We start from the raw sequence: 16,465 nt of genomic DNA, 5'->3' as shown, positions 1-16,465 counted from the left end.
GTGTGGGAAGGAGGTGTGACGTCCACACCAGAAGATGCAGTGTGTGTGTGCACCTCCACACGTAGGCACTTCCACACTTAATGACACGTGACTCACAGGCATGCACTTATACAGGAGTCAAACATGCAGACACCCCCTTTGTAAAACAGAACAGACGTCCCTCCTATACTCTCCCTTGGTCCCCCCAACTCCCCCACCCCACCAAACCCCCCACACACCCCTACCCACCCACACACACCCCCATCAATTTCTGTCGAAGTATGTGGTAAGGTAGAGGGCCACACACATGCGTTCTGTTTCTCTCTCTCTCTCTCTCTCTCTCTCTCTCTCTCTCTCTCTCTCTCTCTCTCTCTCTCTCTCTCTCTCTCTCTCTCTCTCTCTCTCTCTCTCTCTCTCTCTCGCACACGCAAACACACTCACACACGCAAACCCAAACCCACACCCCAATATTAGTTTCCGCTGATGCAGGATTTTGGAAAGCTGCTGTCAGTGATAGATGGAGTGCAGGTAGCACTGCTCTCTCTGCTCAGTGCATCACCATGGATATTAGCCAATCACCCCTGTCACAGGCCTCACCGCTGCAGGAGTAAAGGCACCTTGCCAACCACACACACACACAGCCACACGCAGTGCCCTCTAATTTATGACTTTCACTCTCAGCATGGACTCTATTTTATCCCCACTGCAGCTTTCTTTCATGTCATGCACTGCTATTATCCCTTTGTGCTGCAGACACACACACATGCTCACACACACGTCCATTAGGTGTCAATCCGCAGTCACTAGATAACTTTTCCCCTGCCAATTACACACACACGCACACACACACACTCACTCACACCGTTATTAATTGAATCTTTCAAGACCTGGGTCCTGAATCTTTCAAGAACATCAGCCACTGTATTCTATCAGACACACACGCGCACACACACACACACACACACACACTTACACTCACAGATAACCTCTTGATCCTTCAATGGTCTTGGCTGGGTAGGCCTGTCTGGTCTAATCAAGGCTCCGATGAATATGGATGGATGGGAGACCTGGGAAAAAAACGACCTCACAGAAGAGTGACCCTTCCTCTTCTCCTCTCTCCAACAGCTCATATCGCAAAGGCTAGGACTGTACAGAATGGAGCTGACCTCTGTGCTATCACTCAGAATGAGCTCTCTGTTGCCGCCGTGCTCCTTGTACAGTACAAATCCTGTGATGAGCCTGGGCTATGTGGCACAGCTCCACCCTGGGACGCCCTCAGTGCCTTTTATTACCACTGGAGCCCTTTGACGAGCTCCGTAATGGAGCGCAGTGCCATTCATCACAATGGGATCGCTGGTGCAGCTCTGCATTAGGTCCGGGTGTGACATTTTTAGCGGAGTTCCATGATATGATATATGAGATTTAGCACCACTCTGTTTACTGTGCCTCTCATGGAGCCTATGAAGCAAACGGAAGGCTGAAGTACAGGCAGTAAACTAAAGTGCGTGTTTCTCATTCAGTGCCAAGTTGCTTTGCAGTGTTCACTACATGGCTCAACTTCTGCTATTGGTCTCTGTTTTAGTGCCAGCACCAATGTTCAGTTTGGTTGAAATTATTGTGTTAAATTCATTCCACATAAATATAAATGTTCGCAGTTTCCCCTTGAATAGATATAATGAGTTATAGTACAGAGGATAAGATGTTTGGAATTCGGTCAGATGGTAAGTTGCTGTGTAAGACAGATTGTAATCAATGAGTCTGTCAGTCAGGCAGACAGGCATGAAATGACCATGTAAACAAAATAACCGAAAAATGGCCAGCTTGTATCTATCAGTGCCATATTTTTACTGTAGGTCCGCCTCACTTGTACTCTACTATGTACATATGCGTGTGCACACACACACACACACACACTACCCTCTCTGTCTTTCCCTGTCTATCATGCATTCTCTCATGGACATTGGAAACACAGACACCACCAATCTTCATCGAAGCTTAGCCAATCATCCTGTAGCTAAGGCTACCAAGTGTTCAAAGCAATAATTAGCATGTCTGTGTTAGAATTTTAATTACGTCCTTGTGATGTTCAGCCATTGTCTGAGCTATGTCAGAGACGGTCGGCGCTCCCACGCGCCAAGCTGTTCCTTGGCTCCAATATCATAACTGCAGTTCCACTTTGCAGTTCTGCTGTTGTGTCAGAAGTGTGTTTGTGCTTGTGTGTGTGCGTGACTGAATGTGCGTTTGAAGGCGGTTAATGTGTGTTAATGGCAGTTATTTATTTTGCCATTCAGTGTTGCAGATTCCTGGTATCGCGACAAATTGTCTGAATATAACACGGGATCTCCTGTGGTTGTTGAATTTAATTCTTAAATGATCAGTATGGAAAAAAAAAGGTCAATTCTACTCCTGCACAAATCTAACGACTATCGTCCTGTTAATGACTAAACCATCCTGAAATGGATGCTTTCTGTCTTCCCTATTAGCTTGAGAGCTAATAGACTAGTGGATTCAATCTGAGTAACATTTTAAAGGAATTCTCAAAGACTGAGGGAGAGACTTTTTTTAGCTTTAGCTCATAGCTCTGTCACAACATTGACATTTTTTATTTAAAAACATCAGTAAACAATACGGCTGTTGTGAGTTTCGACCAATAACCAGGGTAATGCCCCTCTTATCAGCAGGAGTAATCCTTTTTTGTTGTAGACTGATACACTATGGTGGCCATTATAAGAGACAGTCCCTGCTTTAATGAGATGTCCATGTCTTTGTAAGCTATTGTGAAAGGAGTGGAGGGGAATATAGACTGTGGTGAGAAAGATACTAGGAATTTAAAGAGGCATTCATGAATACACAGATGTTTGGTCCTCCATTGTATCTTTGTAACATTAATCTTTGTAACATACATCTGTTCATTGCCTGAGGAGAGACAGAGAAGAACAGAGAGACAAAAAGAGGGAGAGAGAACATGAGTTATTCAGAAACCACTTGAACCTGGGAGAGAGCCTTTCTTACCTCTCAGTCCTGTCAATTTGTTTTATAAAGGGAGATAAAATAAAGAAATAGCAATCTAATTAATCAAACCGGCCCTTAGGTTAGAGACAGTTGGAGATTACGGTAATGAACTGCAATACAAAGATAGGCAAAGGCAACAACATTCATAGAATACAGCAGACATCTGACTAAATCACTGCTCAGGGCTAACTGACTTTACGAGGTAAATGTGTTTTTCTCAAAGCTGGCTGGGTCATCTTTTTGTATTTCTAAATTGGCGGCTTCGATAGAAGCAAATATCTCTCACTCCCCAGTCTGTCTCTTTCTCCATCTCTATCTCTCTCATCTATCTGTCTCTCTCTCTCTGCTCTCTGTCTCCTGTCTCTTGTCTCTCTCTCTTTCAGGTTTTCCATCAGTTTGATCAATGGCAGTTAAAAATTAAGTCAAGCACCACTGATCTGAATTATTCAATAGCTGTTGTTGTCTGGAACTCAAGTTGTATTTCATCGCCTGCTGTTTTTTAAAATAATCGAGACATTTTACTTGATTTACTACAATGTGTGTGTTTGTGTGTATGTTTTTGTTTGACAATGAACAAGGTTGTGTTGCTAAAAGGATACACACTCTTTTTTGTGATTCTGTTTGAGTGTCGGCTTAGGTACAAGCAGTGCCTCATAAATATTCACCCAAACTCCAACAAAAACATCTTTTATTGTGGTTTGTTATATAAGGAAACATACATTCTGTCTGTCACATTTAAGCTTCCTGGCATTGGGCTACTATGTTTGTTCATCAGCTATCATGTTTCATGACCTTCTACAGCATGTTCATCTAGGGTTAGTTTAAGCTTTGGCCCTACATCAGAACCTTGTGGTGGGTTTCTATGCCTTTCCCCAGATTAACACAGTTATCCCTGGAACTCTGAGGTAAAACCTTTCTGTTCAGCCTCCAGGTCTGACTGGACTCGGCATGTGTTCCAAAGCAGTATTGATTTCCTGGCCTGGGAATGCCAGGCCTGAAAGCTCTGGTAGCTGCACGGCTGTTTAAAACCCCCACCACTCTGACTCAGCTTTTCCACTCAAGCTGTACATTGTTGCCGTGTAACACCATTCCTGTCGCCATGGAGGAGGTGATACAGTCATACGTCCAAGTGGGTCAGTGGGGTGATGAGTGAAGGATTGTGGGTGTTGACGGCAATTCACTTGGGGGATTACCTATATTCTAGCATTGGCTGTTGCTATTGTTCTCTTGTTTGGAGCTAACCTGGGAAGATGAATGCCTCTACCAGTAAGGTGTGGATGACTCTTTTAATCTGTGAGTTTTGTTGTTATGGCAACGGTTGCCAGTTTTGATAAACCCGTGGCGGTGTGCAATCCTGGAATGTTCCTCATGTTGCTTATTCCAGTATTTTGTTTCCTTTTTATCCCTCTCATAAAGTTTTTATTAAACCTCCCTGGTCGAACATGAACACACTGTTTCACTCAATAATGGTCACGTGTGTGTGAATGTGTTTGTGTGTATTTGTATGTGTGTTTATGTGCGTTTGTGCATGTGTGTCTTCCAGTACAGGATTGGTCAACTGTACATGATCAGCAAGCACAGCCATGAACAGAGTGAGCGCGGCGAGGGGGTGGAGGTGGTCCAGAACGAGCCATTTGAAGACCCCACTCATGGCCAGGGACAGTTCACCGAGAAGCGGGTGTACCTCAACAAGTGAGCGCTTCCCTTTCAGTTTGTAGCTTTAGACGACATTAAGGTTGACATGTCAACATCTATGGAGTATGGTCAAGGTTGGTGGGTCAACCTTCGCCTCCACGTTGATGACACGTCTCTCAGTCACAGAGGAGCAGTCACCGAATCCCACAGCACTCTTCACCGTGGAGATTCATCCATCTATCCTTTCATCCACCTACCTACCCATCCATCCAACTGTCCATCCATCCACTTATCCATTCATCCATCTATCCATCCAGAATTGGTTTTGTCACTAATACATTTCGTCTCACATGTCCTCACATTCATCCCTTGCGCACAAGACTGACTGTCAAATCACATGATGACAATGAAATGTCATTTCATTACCAGCTACGATTTCAGCGTTCTCTCGTTTTGATTAACATGCCAACTACACTAAATGGAATATTTGATTCTCCATTATGTAAATGTCAATTAAGTTTGCTGTTTCACGCATCGATGAGTCTGAAATCTCCTGGCTTTGTTAATTCCTTTTCTGTGAGTGTGCCCTGACTACGGTTACTGGTAACCTTCAGATTACTAGCCTGATTCCCTAACCGCTCAGCCATCTGACTCCCACATGCACAGCCACATTTAAGTGTTACTGTCTCCCTCTCCTCTGTCTTTCAATCACGTTTTTGTAGGTCTACTTTTTTTCTTTCCCCTGTTCCCCACCAGATGGACAGCCAGAGGGGTCCTTCAGGCACTGAAACAGTGAACCCTTCCTCCCTGGCCATTTTCCTCTGGGAAATCTATCAGTTCTAATTGGTTGGCCTGCCCAGAACAATAGCTCTGCATTGATTCTACATGGATCTGGTTCCCAATGGAGCTGCCCCAATTGATGATTGTGTGAGTGTGTTTGTGAGTTTGTGTGTGTTCGTATGTGTGTGTGTGTCACACAAGGCTTATCGCTCTCAATCATTGGGTGAGAGTGGTTCATGATGGTTGAGCCCATAGCTTGGATCAGAGGCAGAGCCTGGTCAGAGATCACCTTCAGCATGACTGACAGGTGTACAACCCCTGCAGGAAGCACACTACATCAACATCTGCAAAAGAACAAGAAAAAGGGTTAGGGTTAGGGACGAAATGGACCCATTTACCATTCTAACCCCAACCTTCAGATTGTAATAGACACATTGATGGAGAAGTGTGTGTTTTCTTTTTCACGGGAAACGAAGCTAGAATGTAATGTGGTGGGCTTTAGGACTTCAATTCTAGTAGTTCTGGTAGTTCAGAGTTGTTCAAGTAGGACAAAAAGATATCTCTTTCAGATCTTTCTTACTCGCAGCCCATGTAGACTGTTTAAGAGACACAGACAAAAAGCTGAAGAACAAAGAGAGCAGAGAGGCAGAGGAATACTTTGGTGTTCATCGGTGAACCATGAGTGGGAACTTCTTGGAGCTGTGAAGGGTGTGAGTGCTTTGACAGAAGTGCAGAGGGATCGGTTTGTGCATGTGTGGGGGGGGGGGGGGCAGAGACATGTGAGGACAGGGTTGGGTAAGTGGTGGATAATTTGAGCAGTCACTGTGGGATGCTATACCTACCTCTCCTCCCACTAACCACCTGCTAACACATCCAGACTCATACACAGTGTGTGTGTGTATATGTACTGTACAGTATGTGTGTGTGTGTGTTGTGACGATTCGTCCCCTCCATCACCGAGTACGTTCCCCACCCGGGTGCAGGACAGCAAAAATAAGACGCTGAGACGGACAGTTGCAGCAACACTTGAGTTAAATTCTACTTTTCAGCAGAGCCAGAACGCTAGTAGACACACTGCGTACTAGGTTGTCAAAACCGTCAAAATAAACAGCGTGTCAAACAAGGAATACAAACAGTTGGACAATTCTCAGGCGGTCCCTCAACCGCCGTTGCACCAGTATCTCTCCAGCTCCACTCTCCTCTCCTTCACCTAAACGGGACCTTTTAAATTAAGCAAGCACAATCAAGAATATGAGTTACACCTGTTTTCTTAATCACATCAATTAAGCGTCCTCGTCTTGATCACATCAATTACATGTCCTTAGGCCTACCTCCCAGGAGAGGGTGCGCCCGGACCCTGTATTCCACCTGACCCCTCACAGTGTTTGAACTTCCAGTGTTAATGTGCCTTTATGAATTCAATCAGCTGTGCATTGGGACGCCCCTGGCTTTTGAAAATGTCCATAAGAGACAGTGCAATGAAGTCAACCTTTTCATACCAGTCCTCTATGAAAACCAGTCAATCATGTCAAGCTGCTAGCTCAGGGCTACTAAAGACTGGGATCAACGAGATAGCAATATGCTGTCACCGAACCAACTAGGCTGACAAAGATAAAGGGAGTATGGAACAGATAGACAGGGAAGAGTTGAAGAGAGAAAGAGATGGCATAATTGATAGATTTTGCATGGAAATCACTGGAAATTCAAAGTGGTCCATTTAGTTTATAGCCTGCTCTCAGTTGATGGGGATTTTGCATTTTTATGACTTGGCTGATGTTTTATATCGCTGGGATCCAGTAATATTGGCTGCATGGTGAGAACTGCGGTGTTCCGTCCAGTCTTTGACTTCAGGCCTTCCCAGTTTGCCTCTCCAGTACTGTTTCAAACCTCACAATAATAATCATCACGACTTAATCACTGATGTACTACAGCCACGCCCCACCCATTACTTGAGTTCTACTTTGCATATTGATTGGACACTCTTGAGACTTAATGGGGGTCTGATTGGTTGTTGGTCCAATCTGTTGGTTCTAGAGGTCTATTTCTGCTAGATAGTGATAATTCTGTCTCCCCCCTGCTGCCAGTGGAGACTGCACTACAGGGAGCCTTTTTCAATCAGTGTCGTCAATGGAGCCAAAATGGCTGCAGCCTCACTGCCCCAATTGGGCTCCTAACTGCTGGTTGCCAGATAGTTTGATCAGAGTGAAGACTCCAGTGACATACTGTAGGGGAAGAACAGCTAGAAATGTCTTCTCCTCCTTCTTCATCTATGTCTTAGCGTTCTCTAACTTCTTTGAGTCTCTCTCTTCAAGTTTTTTTTTCTCTTCTTCAGCCTAATCTTCTTTTCGTCATTATCATCTCTCTCTCTTTTTCAGTAAGCTGCCAAGCTGGGCAAGGGCAGTGGTCCCCAAAATTTTCTATGTGACAGAGAAGGCATGGAACTACTACCCTTACACGATCACAGGTAGGACTGCATGAAACCTACATGGCATGTCTTTTACACATATAATTCAGCAGATCTGTGTAATATCAGCTAAAACAACCTTTTTTCCTCAGTTAGTTTGGTCTCACTCTCTCCTTCTCTCTCTATCTCTCTCTGCTGCCTGCTGTGTCAGTTGTTGCTGGATAGTTTTTTGGCAGAAGTCCCAGCTGAAACATTTGTGTCTTATTTGTTCAGAGCCAGACACAATGTCATCAGTGCTCTCTCTCTCTCTATGTGGTCCCCTGTCCTCCTGCACAGGACACAGCTCAAACACGTGTTGATCCCAGGCTCTCACTACCCTCTCTTACTCGCACACGCACACACACACACACACACACACATTCATTCCACTCAAATACAGACATAGTGTTGATTTCTTAGAAGACTAACAAAGTCTGGTCCAGCACAAATCGAGAGACTTCAGCAGTCAGGTGGCAGGGAGGGAGCTTGTGATGGATGGGGATGTGACAGCCAGGACACAATGGTTTGTACTGTTATGGTCTAGAACAGAGGTCTTCAACCCTGGTCCTCAGGGACCCCCTGTCCTGCACGTTTTTGATGTTTCCCTGCTCCAACACACCTGAATCAAATGAATGGTCGTTAACAGAGTTCTGCATAACTAGATAACGACCCATTTATTTGAATCAGGTGTGTTGGAGCAGGGAAACATCTAAAACGTGCAGGACAAGGGGTCCCTGAGGACCAGGGTTGAAGACCTCTGGTCTAGAATGTTGCTACTTTTGGGTTTTCCTTCTCAGGCGTCCTCACCCTTTAACTGAAATGTTGAATGATGTTTGATGTTGTCTTTCCCTCTCTCTGCCTCTTCATTGCGATTGTATCCTGCTTTGAACTCTGCTCCTCCACCTTCAGAGTACACGGTAATTTGCCCTCTATGGTTCACACACACACACACTGGCGCACACACACGCACACACATCAGGCCCCCATGCACTCCTAAACACTCACGCACAACATTTTATTCATCTTTAACGTAAACGTAGAACATGCCAGGAGAGGTCATAGTGAAAATAGGAACAGATAAATGAAAGAAAGAGAAAGAAAGAATGAAAAAGAAATAATCACTGCATGCAAGTTCAGACATGTTTGCAGGTACAAGACATGAGTATTGTGTAAGATCTAACACTATATTGCCAAAGGTATTCACTCAGCTATCCAAATCATTGAATTCAGGTGCACAAAGCAAAGGCAATAAAGCCTTCCTAGAGGAGTTGAAGCTGTTATAGCTGCAAAGCGTGGGCCAACATCATATTAAATCCTTTGGTTTAAAAAATGGGATGTCACTTAAGTTCATATGCGTCTGAAGGCAGACAAGCAAATACTTTTGGCAATATAGTGTATCATAGTCTGTGAAATTCAATTTATACCACAAATCCCTGGAATTGTGTCAGACCTAATGTAAGACATGGGATATAGTTTTGTCTTGCTCTCTCCAGTGTCCCTCCAGCAGTAAAGCTACTGCCGTCAAAAGTCTACACACACACTGCAGTTGTGAAATCCTCCTCCTCTCTCTCTTCTATCTTGATATGATGGACATCTAACTGATCAGATCGTCAGTGCATTTGTGGGACTATGGAATGAAATATCAATGGATGTGTCGATACTGATAAGGATTGTAGAGGTTTGCTTTCATATTTCATAAGTCAGGTTTTCAGATGCTATATTTAATCATAGCCGATATGGCTGCCACAGCCTCATCCATGTATGAATGTGAAGGTGTGTTTCAGCTGCTCATAGACACATACAGGTTTTTTTTTTATATCTAAGAAAGCTACTTGTGCAGCATCTCCTTACTCAAGGGAGGTTAGTGCATGTCTGTGTGTGTGTGTGTCCATGTAGCCTTATGAGTGCGTGCTCTGCAAGCATTCACGCCAATGTACGTGTGTGTGCACACACTCGCGTGCCCCTCGCGAGTGAATTGACCAAGCAATCCCCCAAACACATCAAGGGGATTGCGGCAACGGATCGATTCACTGACCAATCAGAGCTCTCTGTTTTCCAAACACGAGCCAACCCCACAACTCCCTCTGCGTGTCGTCCAGTCAGCCAAGAAGCAAGAGAGCAGTCGAGGGAAGGGGGGGGGGGGGGGGGGCATTGGTGAGGTCCACAGGGAGATTGTCAGCACACCGTACTGTGTCCAGCAGTAGAAGATCTGGGTGGTAGAAGACCACCAATGGAAAGGCTCGGTGTGTCACTGGTGAATGAGTTCATGACGCTGAATGAAGGTTTGTTCGAGCTTGAACCGATAAAGCTTATTGATTGCAGTGATGGCAGAGTAGGGCGATTATTACGCGGGATTACACAGTGATATTGTATAAACGGAATGATAATAAAAGTTCTAATGACAGGTAGAAGGAGGGAGGTGGATAAGGTGGATTATAGCAAATAGGGGAGCAAAGACTAGGATTTGGAGATCAGTAAATCTTCTGCAACTACGGTATATCTCTAGAGAATATATCCCGCTTTTCTGTTATCGTTTCCCTTCCCCACTCTCTCCATTTATTTCTCTCTCTCTCTTTCTCTGTCTCCCTCTTTCTCTCTCTTATTTCTCCTCTTAAATCAGAGTCCCACTGAGACCCAGGACAGACTTGCACAACCTCACTGCAGAGTAATTACGTGGAAAACACTCACACAGATACGCGCACACACACGCGCACAAACACACTCACACACACACAACCCCCCTGCCACTAGCTCAGCTATTCCCCTCCCTGCTCTGCCACGGGGCAGATTGATCCCATCTTGTTATCTCCATCTTACTGGGACACACACACACACACAACATGTTACGTAACTGAGGTGCTATTGAGTTTTATTGTAATTGAGAATGTAAAGGGTTAATCTAATCAAAGTGGTGTGTGAGAGGTGATGAGTGATGGTTAGCTGGCCCAGTGTGATGGGATGGGGGCTTGACTGTTGGTGGGGGGTTGGGGCAGTAAATCTACAGGCAAGAGAATTGCTGCTGCAGGCAGGAGCCCCCCCCCCCTCCCCTCCTATCCATACACACACACATACACCTAAAGCCCATGAAAACCTTTGCATATAGCTTGGTCACAAAGTTTCAGCCTGATTGTCTTAAATGTATATAAAACAGGAACACATGTTCCTGTGGTTGGTTTGACTTTTCTAAACATCTTCCATGAGCACTCAGAGCTCCTTCAAAGCCCAGAGTGTAACAATGATGTGATGACTGTACATGTGGTCTGCAGTATATATGATGGAGCTGCTTCGTTATTTTCCCTCCCCGTAGTGCTCCTTTCTGCCAAAGTTCTCCATTCACATAGAGACCAAGTACGAGGACAACAAAGGAAGCAACGACAATGTGAGTGTGTATTAGATGCTTTGTGTCGAATGCTGTCTGTCCAAGCTCAGTGTTCGTTTGTAAAAGCATAACGTGTGTGTGTGTGTGTGTGTGTGTGTGTGTGTGTGTGTGTGTGTGTGTGTGTGTGTGTGTGTGTGTGTGTGTGTGTGTGTGTGTGTGTGTGTGTGTGTGTGTGTGTGTGTGTGTGTGTGTGTGTGTGTGTGTGTGTGTGTGTGTGTGTGTGTGTGTGTGTGTTTCTCAGAATGTGTGTTTCTTCACACATCTGATCATTTTCTCCTCATCTCTTATTACTTGACTCCTTCTTCCATCTCTCCTTCTCCAGGCTTGGAGACGTTTAAAATCAACATAGTATTTTCTTTGTCAGATGTCCATGGTGTGGATGTTACTCGCAACCCATTCCTCTTGTTCAACTTTGAAAGACATGAGTATTTTTTTAAAGGTTTAAGGTTCTCTCTTTTTAGAGATGTTTGTTTTTAGACAGCCCTTCGGTGGTGTATACTCCCCTTCAGTCTTAAGAATCATTTTATCTGTAGAAGAAAATACAATTTAATATTCAACTTCAGTAGATGTAGTTTGTGGGCACTGCAGATCGGGTTAATTTAGGAATGGTGCATACAGTTTTTAAATACTTCCCTACTTTGTTGACTTGTAGGTTAACTGTAACAACTTGACATTTATAGTTGAGGGGTTTCAAAAGTTATATCATTATTCATGTTACCTTTATATTTCTGCCTAAAATCAAAGAAATGGAAACTTACTGTGCTCACTGTATAGTAAATAATCAGATTTTGATGACCCTCACATTTCGAACATTTGAATCATCGTCTCTTTATTGAACTCTGTCTTCTCTGCAAACTTTGGATGTGGAACGATTTCATTCATGCCACGGCTCTTTACAAACGAAAGAGGTGCTGTTTGGTGGTGTTGGGAAGGGTGGTGCTAAATACCCCCCTACCACGCTCCTCTACTCTGCCACCCCGAGTGACCCCCCCTCTCACGCTGAGCTAAATCCCCCTTTGACTCTCACTTGCGTCAAACTGATGATGCAGGCTTTGATGGGGAAGAACCCCCTCATCTGTTCAACCCAGTGCAGAACCTCACCCGCCCCCCCCCCCCCCACATACACACACACACACACACACCACCACCACCACCCTTCAAACACTCCAGTTGTCATCAGATTTGCAGAGGTGGCAGATCCTAGGCTTATGCAACGCTATTCCTGGCCAGGGGCACCAGCAAGATGCCACAGCCCCACCTAGTGGTTGGTGTTGGTCGCAAACTTGTTTTCTACTACTGTGTACAAAGTCTAAAGATAGCAGTAGTTTAATCTTTGTCTATTGTCTAATATAATAAAACTATACAGTCTTCTGAACTGCCATTTAAGGTGTGGTTCAGCGGAGTAGAATCTCTACATCTGTCTGTCTGTCAGTCTACTAACCTGCCTGTCCTGCCTGCTTATCTATCTGATTTCTTTCCTTCCCGTCTCCCTATCCAGTCCCTATCTATATACATTTCTCTCTTATTCTCACTTTCCATTCCCCGCCACTTCCGAGTCGGATTTAACCTACAAAGCCATAATGGAGCACTTATCCTAAACCCACAGCCTATGACTCAACCTGTTCTTAAATGATGCCACTGTCAATCACACACAGCTAGTCACCATTGCTTCCTGTGTCTGTCTGAGTCACACTTGCTTCAACAACAGTCCACGGTCACCGTCCACCGTCAGCCAGCAGGCCAAACATTTGCATGAGTCGCCCAGAAAACTTGAGGTGTGAGTCACACTTCTTGACACAAAGCGAAAGCTGGTTAGCGTGGTATTGGTAACAATCAATGGCTGACTCCGGAGGTTGGCTCAGCCTACCCACAGCTAAGGCAGGATGTGGTGGAATTGTTTGAATGTTCCGTCAATTAGCAAGGATGGCAGCAATTATATTTGAGGCAGTTGCGTCATAACACACCGTGCGTCACTTCCTCAAAGTAAGGGTCTGAGGTGATTTTGCATGTGTAGTTTCTCTTTCTTTCTCATTGTCTCTCTTTCTTTATGTCTCCATCTTTTTCTTTCACCCTCTCCGTGTAAATGTTCACAGCTAAAGGACACAATACACGAATCCCTAAGATTTCTTTCCTCCTCACCTATGCTTTTCTTTCTTTTTTTTACCCTCTCTTTCCCTCCCTCAGATCTTTGACAGTGAGCCCAAGGATGAGGAGACGGAGGTGTGCTTTGTCGACATTGCCTACGACGAGATCCCTGAGCGCTACTACAAGGAGTCAGAGGTGAGGCAGGTCAGAGGTCATCCCTGCTGGAAAATCAATGGAGTAAATTGATGGAGACAACCGAGGGCGAACCGAGGGTTTCGTGAAATACCGTATGATCAAGAGGGTAGGGAGTGGGGGAGGATGGTGCATGGGCCCTGAATCCTGCTCCTTTTCTATCTGCCACTCTACAATACAACCAACCGCCCATACACCCTCACACACATGCCTCGCTTAGACTGAGCATCACCGTAGCGGCGACAGAAAACCCCTTCCTTTGTTGACTGTTTTCTCATTAGCGTATGTCACAGTCATGGCCAGAACCCTCCACGTCCTCAGCTGATACCCGGCATCGCTTTCACCACCATCCGCCTGCTCTTCTCCTTCATGTCCAAGTCACCTCACTTCAGGGTGACATGGGGATGAAAGGATGATGAGAGGGAGGGAGGGAGGGAGTGTGGAGGTTGTCCACGATCAGACGGAGGGTCGTTATCTTTCTCTGACAGCTTCACTCCTCTCTGATAGCTTACTGACTATTTGTCTCTCCAAACTGTGCCGGGGAGCGAGAGAGACGGAGAGAGAAAAGAGATGGGCATGTGTGGGAGTTGCAAGCTGGTGTCACGGGAGTGGTGATGGTATAAGGCCTGTTATCATGACACCAAAATGAGCTGACAGCCGTGTCTCCTGTCTGATCCCGGTCTGTCTCTCTCCCTTTTCATCCCCTTTCCTGAACTATTAATAATGACAAGATATTTCTTCAACGCTAAAACAGGAAGCCAACCAGCCTGTCTAGAAATAGTTGGTGTTGAGAGCAGCCATTTTTTAGAAGACCAATGGTGGCTGTGATTTTAATCAACGGAGCAAAGTACCTTATCTTCTCTGTACCAAACCCGGCTGAGCTGACAACAGAAAGGATGATTTGGAGACACAGATTCAATCCAAAAGACTGAGATAAGGTGCAACACTGGCAGAGCATTCTGATGTACTTTTCGTTTTAGAAACCAGAAACCATGCCCGAGGTTGCTTTGCATCTTGACTGCAGATTTGCGCTCAAACACCAGCTCCTCCTCCTCAATTGGGCCCAGCATTATCCGACAAAAAGCCACGTCTCATCTCCAGTCACACTACCCTGAGCGCCTCCCCAAGAGTGCCTCAGCAGACATGTAGAGTGACACTTCCCTTCACACCCGCTCAGCAGTGAACTGCACGACCCCCTCTAATGAGTGTTGTCTGTATAATTAGCCCAAAGGGAAAAGTGATTAATGTGTGAGGGTGTACTATTTTGTAATGAGCCCCCCCTCCCCCTCAGGGAGAGTTTCCCCCCCCCATCTAGCACAGTGTGACTCCAGAAACACTTCTTGATGGGGGGTCATGTTCTCCTCTGCTGAGGACAAACACAGTGGAGGCGTGAGGTAGACAGGTCAGGTGGTGGAGAATGAGGACAGGAAGTTGGAAAGGATAGACTATAAGTGCCAAATCATGTTGAAGGAAAATCTTCATATCAGAGAATGGAATCTGTCTTTTTGATACCAAATAAAAGATGCATCAATAAGAAAGCATGGATCACAGATTATTGTACGGTACTGTCCTGACGGTATCAGATGACAGGTTAGCTTATGCTGGTCTTTGAACAGAAACTTTGTCAACATTGAAATGTACTGATACTCTCTTTTGGCCCTCATGGGGATCTGTAGGACTTACGCTACTTTAAGTCAGAGAAGACATCCAGAGGTCTACTGCAGGAGGGTTGGATTGAGAGCCAGGAACCCATCATGTGCTCCTACAAGCTGGTGACTGTTAAGTTTGAGGTGTGGGGACTGCAGACACGGGTGGAGCAGTTTGTCCACAAGGTCAGTCGATATGCTCTCAATCATTAAAATGCCATACATACACAAAATCACACACACAACAGAGAAACACATGTCACACAAACACTCAAAATACAGACAGACACACATATACACAGAGAAAAGACAGGTGAGACTCTATCAGAACCTTTCTGCCCCAGGAGATCCATCCGTGACAGACATATTTACTTTTCTTTCCATTTGCCAAACTTGTCTTTTCCTTTGACCCCCACTCTCTTCGAGCGGTCCCTCTCCTTGCTCCAGGCTCTCTTTCTCCCCCAGCACACACACAGAGTTACAGGTTCATTACTCAGATTGTGACACCCGCCATGCTTCACATTTATCAATGTCCCTGAGGAGAAATGGTAGAGAGACTATATATTGCTGCACATTCACTTTCACCACCTCCAAAGTTCTGTGTCTCACCTCTCTCTCTTCTCCCTCTCTGCCTCCACCTCCTACCCTCCTTCCCTTTATTTCTCTTGTCAGGTGATTCGAGATGTACTCCTTCTTGGACACAGACAAGCCTTTGCCTGGGTTGATGAATGGATTGGTATGCTTAAATCTATGTCCAAATCTATCAGTACTTCCAAGATAAATTGTCTGAGCCTGAGCCCTGAGTGTGTGCCGTGTCTGTGTGTCTGCAAGTGTTTACAAGCATGTGTTCTGGGACATGGACCCCTTTCTAAATAAATTTGAATTAGACTTTACAGTTAACCTTTATTACAACGATTGATCTTTTTTAATAGAATTACTTTTATGTGAAGCCCCCTGACAAAGCACAACTTTCATTATGGTTTTATTGATTTTATTTTCCTAACTCTGTCACTGGCTGTGTTCATTGGACCTATAAATGAATCTGTGTAGGCACTTTAAACACAGTAATTACACGTCTCCTGCCCCTTTACCAGCTGACATTCTTCAGTTAGCTTTGTAAAGGAAGTTAAGCTTCAGAAAACATATATTGTGTGTGTCTAGCCTGCTGTGCTTTGCTTGTAAAACAATATGTTTTGCTAGTCCACCTAAGATGCTGTACTTGAAAAAGGTGTACAAATCTTTGGACTGAGATTCTGTGTGAAATATATTCACACTTCTGCACACTAAAAACTGTGCTTGCACCCCAAGTATTAT

General features: G+C 44.9%; 1 protein-coding gene across 1 annotated transcript in view; it reads left to right on the top strand.

The window, feature by feature from the left end:
• Positions 1 to 16,465, top strand: part of LOC146253496 (cytoplasmic phosphatidylinositol transfer protein 1-like) — a 39,516-nt gene that overhangs the window by 20,618 nt on the left and 2,433 nt on the right. Inside the window, exons 2-8 of the mRNA XM_084677935.1 lie at positions 4,535 to 4,683; positions 7,782 to 7,870; positions 8,759 to 8,766; positions 11,157 to 11,228; positions 13,413 to 13,508; positions 15,182 to 15,337; positions 15,824 to 15,887. Of these exons, the coding sequence (XP_084534061.1) occupies positions 4,535 to 4,683; positions 7,782 to 7,870; positions 8,759 to 8,766; positions 11,157 to 11,228; positions 13,413 to 13,508; positions 15,182 to 15,337; positions 15,824 to 15,887 (634 nt within the window). The remainder of the gene's footprint in view (positions 1 to 4,534; positions 4,684 to 7,781; positions 7,871 to 8,758; positions 8,767 to 11,156; positions 11,229 to 13,412; positions 13,509 to 15,181; positions 15,338 to 15,823; positions 15,888 to 16,465) is intronic.

This window comes from Hypomesus nipponensis, chromosome 17, assembly GCF_054491055.1.
Source record: "Hypomesus nipponensis isolate SF chromosome 17, ASM5449105v1, whole genome shotgun sequence".
NCBI classification, from domain to species: Eukaryota; Metazoa; Chordata; class Actinopteri; order Osmeriformes; family Osmeridae; genus Hypomesus; species Hypomesus nipponensis.
Note: the sequence above shows the minus strand (reverse complement) of the source record. Positions and strands in the feature narration are given on the sequence as shown.